Source organism: Pelodiscus sinensis, chromosome 5 (assembly GCF_052426305.1).
Source record: "Pelodiscus sinensis isolate ZL-2025 chromosome 5, ASM5242630v1, whole genome shotgun sequence".
Classification (NCBI taxonomy): Eukaryota; Metazoa; Chordata; order Testudines; family Trionychidae; genus Pelodiscus; species Pelodiscus sinensis.
Window position 1 is genome coordinate 70,556,940 of NC_143056.1, and position 12,513 is coordinate 70,569,452.

General features: G+C 46.4%; 1 protein-coding gene across 6 annotated transcripts in view; it reads left to right on the forward strand.

Annotated features, from left to right (window-relative positions):
* The window catches only part of ACTN1 (actinin alpha 1), a 158,929-nt gene that overhangs the window by 53,207 nt on the left and 93,209 nt on the right, over positions 1–12,513 (forward strand). For all 6 annotated transcript variants that reach the window (XM_006130285.5, XM_075927344.2, XM_075927346.2 and 3 more), the window contains exon 2: positions 9,277–9,391. In XM_006130285.5, coding sequence (XP_006130347.1) covers positions 9,277–9,391 — 115 coding nt within the window. The remainder of the gene's footprint in view (positions 1–9,276; positions 9,392–12,513) is intronic.

Sequence of the window (12,513 nt, forward strand, 5' to 3'; positions counted from 1 at the left end):
TTAAGCAGTGTTTCCTCTACCTGGAAAGACTGCTTAAATGGGTAAGCATAGTCCCCATGGACTAATTTCTATGTATCTAGTTGAGCACACCTGGGGAGGGTTGAAGTACTCTAGATATGAAATATTTGAACACCTGGGAGTGCTTGGGGGAGAGGCCAGTGCTCTGGTCTACTGACTGCATCAGCAGTTACTATTGCCATGCACACCTTTTGTAAAAGCAGGTGGGAGCACCAGTAATATGTCCCACATTGAGTCTTTCTGAGGCTCTGTCTACACTTAACAGTTTAGCATGAGCGCTGGGAGAGAGGTCTCCCAGCACTCTGTGTAAACCACCTCTGCCAGGGGAGTAGCTAACAGCTCTGGGAACCCAGAACTCAGCTCTGTAGCTTGATTCATGCTGGTGCTTTACAGCACTCAAACACAAGATGTTGCATTATCCTCATGATGTGACTCAGATTCATTTTAGCCTCTATTGAAATCCTTAGGCATGAGTCTGCCCGCATCTATTCTACTTCCAGCATAGACATACTGTATACTACCTTGCCTCTTCTACTTCTGCAGCATCTGCGTAACAATTAAGTCTATATTCAAAGCAATGAGTATATATACAGTTAGTCGGGTTGTGATATTAGATTCCAGAGAAACATATAAAGAAAATAAATAAAGTAAATGACTGTGTGCTCCCAAAGGGGGAACCTGAATTCATATTCTATTTAGTTTGCAAACGAAGTGGCTTATGCTGGTGGACACCTACTGTGCTCCAGTTTTGTAGTGAGGACAATATTAGCTCTCTATAGGAGAACGCCTGATTATTATGACTCTTGCTGTTCTGAGTCTTTCTTTTTTCTGTTTTTAATTTTTTATCTCGTTACATTGCAATAGCATTCAAAGGCCTCAGTCAAGATGAGGACCCTAGTTTTTAAACTTCACCTAGCACGTGTGGGAGGAGACAGTCCCTGTCCCAAAGTCCTTACAATTACATAAGGTGCAAAAGGCGAGGATAACCAACCATAGAAATGAAGGGGGGAGGGGAGGAGGCAGAAAGCAATTAAGATAAAATTACACTTTATATGGACTAGTTAAGTGCACAACATAATGGTTCTGAGTCTTAGGGAACACACATTGGCTATTGCCTAGCCCTTCAGCCTACCCATCCCTTAGTTGGCTCATAACTTGTAAGTATCACAGAAGTGGGCCTTGAAGAAGGACTTAAACCATTGTGATCTTCAAGAGTGAAATTAAGATTATAACATGGGTTAAGGTCTGAGTCCAGGAATGTAGCTGCATTTGGAATATTTTGGCCAAATGCCATCCATCCATAAGTAGAGTGCTATGTAAATAATGCAAGGGATACTGTCTCTGATTTGTGTGGAGGAAACACAACTGGAAGTACCTCTTTGTGCCACTACTACACTGGTCTCCAACCTTTTTAAGCACAAGATCACTTTTTGAATTTAAGTGCAATCCAGGATCTACCTCAAACTCAAATACCCTTGCCCTGCCTCCTTCCCGCCCTTTCTCTGAGGCCCGCCCCACTTACTCCGTCCTCTCTCCCTTTCACCAGGCTGGAGCAGAGGGTTGGGGCACAGGCTCTGGTCTTGGGGATTTCTGAGCTGAGCCTGGGGCAGGAGTTGGGGTGCAGGAAGGGGGTTCAGGGTACAGGCTCTTTAAGGGAGTTTGGGTCTATGGTGCTCAGGGCTAGGATAGGGACTTGGGGTCCAGGAGGGGGGTTCATGATTGGGGCAGGGAATTGGAACTGGCTCCAGCTGGACACTGCTTATTTCAGGTGGCTCCTGGGTGGTGGGGCAGTGAGGCTAAGACAGGCTCACCCCTGCCCTGGCCCTGCACCACACTCCAAAGCAGCCAGAAAACTCCCTCCATCCCAAGCCCTGTTGTGTCCCCACCCTCTGTTCTGTGGAGGTAGAATACAGGATGGGAGAGGGGGCACCCTGACATCAGTGCCCCCTCCTCTTCCTTCTCTGCTCTGCACAGCAAGCAGGGGGCCCCCAGGGAGGGGCAGCTCCAAGGTAAAGGACAGGAGACGCACAGCCATGTGGGGAGGGGCAACTGAAGTGCTGCGCTTGATAACATCTTGACCAAACCAGTCAAGATCACCTGTCAAAGGCTCCCAAGATCTACCAATAGATCCCAATCTACTGGTTGTTGACCACTGCACTGCTATATCCAGCATACCAAAATTTTCTTTGCTTTGAGATTAACAGTGAAACTTTTTGTTTCCCTTTGCCTCCAACTCCTTGTCCCAGAGTGAGTTACACAATGTCCTGGCTTTTGCCTCTGTAGATATTAGGGATGTCAGTGTGTAGTCAACTATGCAATTAACCGATAAACCTGGGCTGGTTGATTTAATCTTGTCAACTAGCCAATTAGCCCATCATAAGACAGGATTTTCAGGTCTTTCCTCCACGTCAGTCTTCTCTCCTGAGCCTTCAGTCTCTCGCTCTGTCTCTCTCTCTCTCTCTCTCTCTCCTCCTATTGCCTCCCCCCACCCGTTTCAGCTCTCCTCCACCTCCTGTCTCTCTCTCTGTGTCTCTTTCTCTTCTCCCCTCCTGCCTCTCACTCGGGGGACCACAGAGCCCAAATGGCCTGGAGCCTCTGTCACGCCGCACGTCACCACCTCACTCCCCTTCGCCTCCTGCATCGCTCAGCCGGGCCGCCGTGGGGGAGCGTGCTGCATGGGGAGCACGGGGCCCAAATGGCTGCTTGCACCGCTTGCTCCCCCGCAGCGGCCTGGCTGAGTGATGCAGAAGTCAGCCGAGCGCCACAGTGGGAGGCGAAGGACGTGACCCAGGCAACAGCGCCCCCCAGAGGGAACAGCCAGTATTTCGGCGTTACAGACTCTCAGACACTGGGCTACTATATCTTGTCAATTACATGCACTTCTGCCGTCCCCTACAACTTATGTACCAGAGGCAGTAAGCTGGGGGGGGGGGGGGAGGGGGAGGCAGAGGAGGAGGTATAGGAGCCAGTGCTCGTGAGGGGCTGGCTTTAAGCAGGCTCCCCACGAGCACCAGATCTGCTTGCCCCATCCACCCTTGTGCTGTGCTGAGGGTGAGGGGGGCAGGCGGGAGCTGATATATTTGAGTGGTGGGGGGAGCTGCGAAACCGCCTGCTCCCCCTTGCTGTCTCCTACCCAGGCAGAGAAGGGAGGCAGGCAGGAGCTGGTGCTGGGGGGAGTCGGCTTAAAAGCTGGTTCCACCCAGCACCAGTGCCGGTGTACTGCCTGTCCCCTCCTGCACCGTTGCCTTTATCAGAGGCAGCACCGTGGGGGGGGGGGGAGACGGGGGAACTGAGGCTACTGCTGTGCACTAGCCTCTGTCCACCTCGAGCTTTGACCCCCCCAGGGACAGGTGCTGCTGCTGCTGTTTCAGAGACAGCAGCATGGGGCAGCAGGCAGCCGGTGTGCATGGGGAATTGGTTTTTAAACTGGCTCCCCTGGTGGACTGACTGCTGCTTGGCACCCTGCGCTGCTGCTTCTACAGGGGCAGCAGCATAGGGTGGCAGGGGGCTCTCCAGGAGTGGAGTTGGAGTGCACTTAGCTGCTGGCTCCACCCCCGTGGACTAGCCACTAAGATTTCATGCAGTTAATAACTATTGTTACACACTATCTAACATCCCTAGTAGAGGTCTAGGAAATACACATCTTTAGAAGACTCAGAGGGGTAACTGTTAGTCTGTAACACATGGTCCTGCAGCACCTTAGAGACTAACAAAACATGTAGATGGTATCATGAGCTTTTGTGGGCACAGCCCACTTCTTCAGATGAAAGGAGCAAGGACCTGGTCTCTAAGTTGCTGCAGGACCTTTAGTTTTTAAGCTTTTTCATCTTTAGAGGAGTAATTTTAGCCAGCGAATACCTAGATGGGGATTCCAAGACATCTCAGGTTCCACACTCCAAGAATTATTAATGTCCTTCAGAACTGCCAGCTGCCTCACGCCACCTCAGGAAACACAGGTGGGGTTGTTGTTTTTTTGGTCTGGCTAGTCCCTGGGCTGGGCCTGCACGGGAAATGAGGTTGGCTGCTTTCAACAGCTTATTCCTCTTTCAAAAGCTTTTTTCCCTCCTGACAGGAAGTACATCAGGTTTAACGGCTGCCAGCTGCTGATGGCTACAGTTAGCTGAGGGGGATGGGAGGGAGCTGGGTTTTTTTAACTGAAAAAATTGGAGAGGTGAAAGGATTCTCTATGAAGCAAAGTCTATAAGAATGGCTTGGACCAACGTGGCTAAGCTATCTAGCCTTACTGGAAAGTACAATTTTCAGGGGCCCACCATCTTACCACATTCTCTTAACCCTGGGCCTCTCATTGCCTCCCTCCCTCCTTCCCTCTTCCCCTCCCCCCCCCATTCCCAGGTAAGATGGCAGCCCAGCCATGGCTCCACACTCTTTCTTCCTCCCCGCCCCCCGCAGCCTCTACGAATGGGGGTGTGAGATGCGCTTGGGGAGGAAGTGCATGCACTGCCAACGGCTGCTCCCTCTGCCCGTACGGCAGTAATGGCCACATTCCCTAGTGAGGCAGTCTCGCTCTGGGGAGTGTGGAGGTGAGGTGGGGGCAAAGGGGGGGTCGGGTGAAGGTGTGGTGGGGTCGGGTGAGGGTGTGGTGGGGTCACAGGGCAAGAAGGGGTTGGAATGGGCTGTAGGGATCAGAGATTAGAGTCAAAAGGCACGGGGCATAGAGGTGGGAGTCAAAGGGTGTTAGGCACTTGGGAGCAAGGGGCTGGATTGGGGCTAGGGCGGACAAATAACGTTTTATTTGCATATTTTCATATTCATTATTTGCAAAATGAATATGCAAATAGGGTTGCCACATGGTTTCACAAAAAGTACCAAACCCTGCCACCACTCTCCCCCCCCCCAAAAAATAAACCGCCAGGGGAAAAAAAAATCTATTGAGGGGAAGAAAAAAAAAAAGCCTTCAGAAAAGTTGTTAAGCAAAAAAGGGGCCAGGGCCAAAATGCAGTCACGGCCCCTATAATTCCCTCCGCCCCAGCCAGCGTGAGCTACGCCACATCTCCCAAGCAGCTTTCTGTCGGGTGCCAGAGCCAGGCCTTGGGGAAAAAAATCAGAAAATAATGGACATTTTGGATGTCTGGTATTTTCTGAATTTTTTTCCACTGGACAGAAGGCGCAAATACTGGGCTGTCCAGTTCAATACCGGACACCTGTCAATTCCTATATGCAAATAAAATGTTACCAGTCTGCCAAAAGTTTGTGAATGGGTTTGCCAGTCCACAGCATTAAAAAGGGTTGGGAACCACTGACTTGTATCTGCACACACTGGCTTACTCTATTATAAGAATGTTCCTGTTCTTTGCTTTGGTACATTTTTTTGTTTTAAAATCTTATGGTAAACACAGAATATTAGAATCAGCCTAAATTTGGGGCACCCACCTCCTTCCCGGGGGTTTAAACAAAGTGATTTAGATTGATATAGATAACTGTGAAGTTAGCAGTTTTGTTTGTGTGCTGTGTGTGTATTATATTGTGTGTGTGTGTGTGTGTGTGTGTGTGTGTGTGTGTGTGTGTGTGTGCGCGCGCGTGTTATATATATATATAGAATATTCACGCTTTGTAAACTGAATTTATTAATATTTAGATAATACCTGTGCAGGAAGTTGTTTTGTAGACCAAATTTCTTTTTGTTAGACAGTTGCTTCTTTTAGTGTTCAATCCTTTTATTCAAACAGCTAGCATGCTGCCACACATTGAACGTGAGATATTTATTATTTTTCATTTCTAAGTGAACAGTACATATACCACATTTCTACATCTACGGTGATTTGCCTTAGCAACCTACCAGCTGATCAGGAAGAGATATCCAGGCAATCTATATTAGCAGGGCTCGATAAATTGCTGTTTCTACTCGCGCATGGCGAGTAGATTTCAGCTGGTCGCCCCATTCACCGGCAGCGCACGCATGCACAATGCGGGTCTTGTGCATGTGCAGTGCAGGGCTGGCAAGTAGATTTTTGCCACCATTTGTCAAGCCCTGTATATTAGCATGTTGTGATGGAGTATGGTCACAGAACTACCTCCCCTTGGGATTGTTCCTTGGTGTGCTGATCGTGCCACAGACACCCGTCTTCTTGCTCTTCTGCGGCTCCCCACCACCCGCCACCTGTGCTGCTGAGCCAGATCGTCTTGTATCTCACAGCCAAGATGCACAGTTGGGATTTTCACCACCCAAAGAGCAATGCAGACACTGAACCAATTCAGCTCTGGGAGAACACAGTTGTAGGGCACATTCCCCAGGAAACCAACTCCCAAAAATGGATCACACCCCCAAATAAATCAGTCTTTGTCGGTGTACAAGTTTTAGCCAGGGAAAACTCATGAGGATGTTTGCTGTCTTTATCAGAGAGAGAGAGAGATGCATATGGCTGCTGCCCCCACCTAACAATTATTTACACTGGGCCTGATTGTAAACAAAAGTGTGTGTGTGTGTGTGTGTGTGTGTGTGTGTGTGTGTGTGTGTGTTAAGTACAAACTATGGGATTTTAGTGGTTGCAAATGAAAGCAGACCAAAGTAAGTTACTGAGGTAAAACACTGGCTAAACCTCTCTAATCCGTCACTGTTTGGTCTGGCAACATCCATAGTGCATCATGATTTTACTAACACAGATGCCCATTTATCATGGGTGCAGCCAAGTTTCCTGCGGTCCCATAAAGTTTGTTTACAGCTACCAGTCGTGGTTTTCAGTGTTCTGTGCAATTATTTAGCTCTAATTTACCCCTTAAATGTCTTCTAAGAGCCCAGTAAGCAGCGGCAGTGTTGGTAATGCTGCTAGACAATATTGACCTCCCGTGTTTCAGCAAATTCCCGGGTTTGGCACCAGTAAGGTCCCAACGATGCCGGACTAGAGGGTCAACCTGTAAAAAGAAAACTCATAGGTAATTCTAACTTACTAAAAAACTTATTGTAAGCAAATTCTTACCCTAAAGAGCTGTTCTTATTTCAGGCATAGTCTTCAAGTCAGACACACATTATTTTGAGTTGAGTGTCCAGCCCTCTTTGTATCCTGTCCAGGCCAGCCGAAGACCAAGGGTTGATAGCTTTCAATTGCTTAAATAGACTCTTACGGGGTGAAAATCCTTTGTTTCACATCCTCCCTTCAGTGGAAGTCTCTACCAGGTTCAAGACGGGATCCAATACCAGGTGGTATGGTCACATGACTTATTAGTCCAATCAGCTGTGGATTTACAGGACAAATAAAGCTGTTTACAAATTGTTAGGTTGATCACCAAATCCTTAAGTCTTGGAGGAGAGGAATCAGTAAAAGCTTTCATTAGCACATTTAAAACTATAAACAGTTTCTTACTTTCATATTTCTAACGTCACATACAAGAATCCTACATGTACCAAAGTAGGACATACAGATCCAGCAGATTGTAATGTTAAAGTATCTGAGTTATGCATATGTATTTTCATAAGCCAATTTTCATAAAGCATGGGGGGCTGTCACGTATTCAAAATTGTAATTCTAATTCAGGACTTTTTCATAAACAGACATGACCACAGGTTGTAGGGTGACTGACAAACTAATTTCACCACAGCTGCTGACAGTACCTTTTCTGTGGTTATGCTCATGCCCATGAAAAATCTCACGTTCTGGCCACTTGGGGTTATTTTAAGACCCAAAGTATTTTCAAAATCATGGATATTAATGTCCAGGCACAACTGGAATTTGAATATATGCGCTCTGTAGACTGAAATTCCTTCTGCTATATAGCACAGTAAACTCTTATATAATGTGTTAGTCAGAAAATCACAGTATATGAAAACACGTTATATAAACTAAAGAATAAATAGGAAAAACAGGGTTACGTTCCCTGACACCACAAAAGTTGTACATGTTGGGGGTGTGAGAGGCATGTGGGGCATGGGCTCTGGGAGAGAGTTTGGATGTGGGAGGGAGTACGGGGTAGGAGGTTTGGATGTGGGAGAGGCTTGGGGTGCTGGATCCAGGGGGTGCTCACCTTGAGTGGTTCCTTGAAAGTCCCTGTGCTTGCTATTCATGGTGGAGATGAAGCCAGGCAGCTCTGCATGCTGCTTCCACCCGCAGTCAAAGCCCCTGCTCTTCCTGGCAGAGGCACAGCTGGGCAAGCTCCATGCATTGCCCCAGTACCTCCCTGAGCATTGACTGCGGGTGGAAGCAGCAGGCAAAGCTGCAGGCAGAGGTAGCATGCAGAGTTACCCGTCTGTGCCTCTGCCATGGACAGCAGGCAAGGGAGCCTGAAACACTCTCCCGCACTCCAACCCTCTCATATGCAAACTCCCTCCTGTGAGCATGCTATATAGAAATAGTGCACACAGCATAAAAATGGGTCACTATAGGGAAACTGCAGTATGTCAAAAATGCAGTGTATGAACATGCGTTATATAATGGTTTACTGTACCACTAGTTTATAGAAGGTTGCTGCATTCTATTTTAGAGGGGGCTGCACTGGCTCCCAAACCATGGGCTATGCAGCCCACAAAACACTTCATGGTGGCTTGTCACCAGGTACTTCATTTTTCTTTTTCCCAGCTACTATATTGCTGCCTTTAATGCAAATACCACAATTATTTGGAATCCATTTATTCTTCCACATAATCAGGGTTGTTAAATGACCATTAATGAGAGGTGAGGTGGCTGGGGTTTTTATGAAGCAGAGAGGAGGTAAGCCACAATACCATCCCTATTAAGATGTTGCACTCACACTTTGAGAGGCTCTGCTCTATGTAGTCTCTGTAAGTTGTGGGCTATAGTACTTCCTAATGGCTTATTGATGAAGGAAAAAGGTGGGTAAAAGAATGGTTCTTTCATTCAAACTAGGGATGTTAAAACGCGGTTAATTGACTAGTCGAGTAGTCGGTGGAATTTCCATTGAGTACTCGACTAGTTGATAGGCACTTCTGCATTCCTCCTTTGAAATGTACAAGAGTCCCAGAGGCACAGCAGAGGGGACTGGGCGTGATCTGGGACAGCTGATTCCTGGCTCTTGCCCAGTTCCCCCTGCTGCACCTCTGCTTTTTAAAGGTATTAAGAGCCTGATGGTTCTTAATACATTTAAAAGCATTGAATTAGCCAATTAAATGCTATTTAACATCCCTAGAGCAAGTTCAATGCATCGTGTGTTGTTCAGTCTAATTGTAGCTGGAAGCTAAGCCAGTCTATCTTAGCATCAGATTTGATTGTCTGTATTTCCTTTCTGAATGTAATATGGACACTAGAAAGATTATTGATAGCTCACTCTTCTTTTCCCTCTTGTTTCTAGACATTCACAGCATGGTGTAACTCTCACCTCCGCAAGGCTGGCACGCAAATTGACAACATAGAGGAAGATTTCAGGGATGGTCTTAAACTCATGTTACTTCTGGAAGTCATTTCAGGTGAGAGGGGTCTCATGTGGGTCTAAGTGTCATTAAAATGTGGCTCCCCCAATACTAAATACATTCAGGATAGCATGGAAGCTTTGTCAGTGCTACCCTGTTAATGTGCCTCTCCCTGATCTGCAGCGTACTGAGAGCTAAGCTCACGTTTTAGGGCTTTTGACCACTAACCCAATGCTTTTGCTCTTCTCACTCCACACCTTCCTTAAAGCAAGGAATGGGATTGAAGTCACTGAATTGTTTTTGTAAAAACAAATTCCAGACCCCTTACCCCAAATAAGTTGCAAAAAATTCCACGTCAGCAATAATGGGCCCTCTGCGTCATTTGCTCCCTTAATCACCTCCTTTATTTACCAATAGCAGTGCTTCAGCTGGGACCCTCAGACCCTAACTCCCTGTCTAGGGTGTTAGACTGCTAGTTTTCGAGGGTTTAGAGTCCAAAGTGCTACTGACTTGGAAGCTAGGGATTAGATTTCCACAGTACATACTCTTTTGCAAGAAACTAGCTGACTGAGTCATCTGCTTATTTCATGTATTTACCTTTTTGAAACCCTCACTCACATGCAGGGGAGGAATGGCAAGTGGGGAGGTGAATTTATATGGATGCTGGTGTTCTAGTTGCAGAGTGCTGAGGCTAAAGGGAAGGTGAGGGGATTGAAAGATGGAGGGGAGGATGTGTTAGAGAAACTTAGTGTATTGAACTTTAAAGTGATCAGTATGACTTGTAGCTATCATTATCCTGTTTGTGTTATCCTTGTCTCCTATCAGTCATCTGTCTGTTGAGGACTGTGAGTTCCCATCTGTGCTGGAATGCATTTGGAGCACGGTAGCATTCTAAATAGTCTAAGTGATCCAGTAAAACTAAAAAGGAGTTTAGAGGCACCTTAAAGACCAACTAATTTATTAGGGTAGAAAGTTTTGGAAGATGCACAGACGGGAATATAACATCAGGGCTAATTAAATCAAGGTGAATGTAGCTCTCAGTGATAACAAGGTGAGAGAGTACCTGAAGGGGAAGTTACTTATTATAATGAGCCATTCCAGATCTATATTCTGAAGGTGTTAAATTCATATATGAATTCCAGCTCAGCAGTTTCACTTTGCAGTCTTTTTTTTTTTTTTTTTTTTTTTTTTTTCTTAAAAATGGCAACTTGCAAGTCAGTAACTGTGTGTCCAGGGAAGTTAAAGTGCTCCCCCACTGGTTTTTTAATGTTCTTGAATGTCCATTCTTGAGGTCTGATTTGTGTCCATTTATTCTTTTGGACACTTATTTGTGTCCATTTATTCTTTTTAGTCTGGTTTGTCCAATGTACATGGCAGAGGGGCATTGCTGGCACATGATGGCACATCACATTAGTAGATGTTTAGGTGAACAAGCCTTTGATGATATGGCTGATGTGGTTAGGTCCTGTGATAGTGTCACTAAGGTAGATGCATGGACAGAGCTGGCAACCTGGGTTAGTGAAACAAATACTACCAGTTTCACACACTACCTTAAAACCACCAGCTCAAGAACCAATGAATAAATGGATGCAAATCCACCCTGATTTTAATTAGCAGTGATGTTACACTCCCATGTCTGTATTCCTGCCTTTCTTTTGCTTCAAGCATCTGAGGAAGTGAGTTGTAGCTCATGAAAGCTTACGCCCTAATAAATTTGTTGGTCTTTAAGGTGCCTGCCTCCTGGTGTTTTTGCTCAAATAGACTAACATGGCTGCCTCTCTGAAACCAGTCTATAGCAAAATGCAGGACAATGTAGCACTTTAAAGACTAACAAGATGGTTTATTAGATGATGAGCTTTCGTGGGCCAGACCCACTTGATCTGAGGAAGTGGGTCTGGCCCACGAAAGCTCATCATCTAATAAACCATCTTGTTAGTCTTTAAAGTGCTACATTGTCCTGCATTTTGCTATAGACTGGTTTCAGAGAGGCAGCCATGTTAGTCTATTTGAGCAAAAACACCAGGAGGCAGGCACCTTAAAGTGCTACATTGTCCTGCATTTTGCTTCAACTACCCCAGACTAACACGGCTACATTTCTATCACCAGTCTATAGCAGTGTGTTTGAGTGATGTAATGCACCAGTCTGCCTTTAATGGCATGACTACCCTGCAGCAGGGAGCCATAATGCTAAGAATAGTTGTGTCGATCAAAGTAGCATGGGTAGCTGCACAGGCATGTCCCAGAGAGTCTGGGTAGGTTTGAATTTGGGCAAATAGTGCAAGTTGCCACCTGTGCTCCCTCAGCTAGCAGAGCTAGCCTGTCTCCACCTACCCAGGCTGGGAAGCATGCTTCTAGCTGCAGTGCAGATGTACCTTGAACGTATGGTGGCACATGATGCATGTACTCCAAGGCAAGTGCTCTGCTTTATAGATTCAAGCTCTTTATGGTTCCTTTACTAGGACGGCCAGGCACTGAAAGGTGCAGATATTAGGCACAGTTACAAGAGGCTAGTCCAGCTCCTAGGGGCAATCCAGTACAGGGATATACAGGATAGGATCTCACTGGTTGTGAGCCACCTACATGCTATCTTGCATATAGGCTGATGCCCTGCACATTCCTGCTGTAGATACAGTTATTTCCCTGCCAACTGGATCTGTCTGCCTGGCTCATAGTCTTCCATTTTCAGCATTCAGGCTACTACCTCTGGCCTGCTGTCCCTCTTCCTTTATAGCCCTGACTCTCTCCAGAACCTCCCCTGACCTCTAGTACGTCTTTCTGTTCCATGTCCTCTAGGGATGGTGGAGCTCCCTACTGGCTAGATCTAGGGTTGCCAGGTGTCTAATTTTGAACCAGACAGTCCACTATTTGAGTTTTCTGTTCCGGGAAAAATTGAAAAAATATAAATGTCCGGTATTTTCTAAATAAGATGTAATGTAGATTGTGATGTAATGTCAAGTGTGTCTGGTATTTTTGCTGAAACCATCTGGCAACCCTAGCTAGATCTTGATTGCAGTAACAGTGCCTTCCACTGATTGGATCCTTTTCTTTGCGCTCCCCAGGGCTAGGGAGAAAATGCTCCAGTAATGAGCCAGCAGAGTCATACAATAATAATGGGCTATGTCAGCTCTGCTGAGAACCATGCACAGATCTAAGTCTCTCCACAAAGCAGCTGACCAATA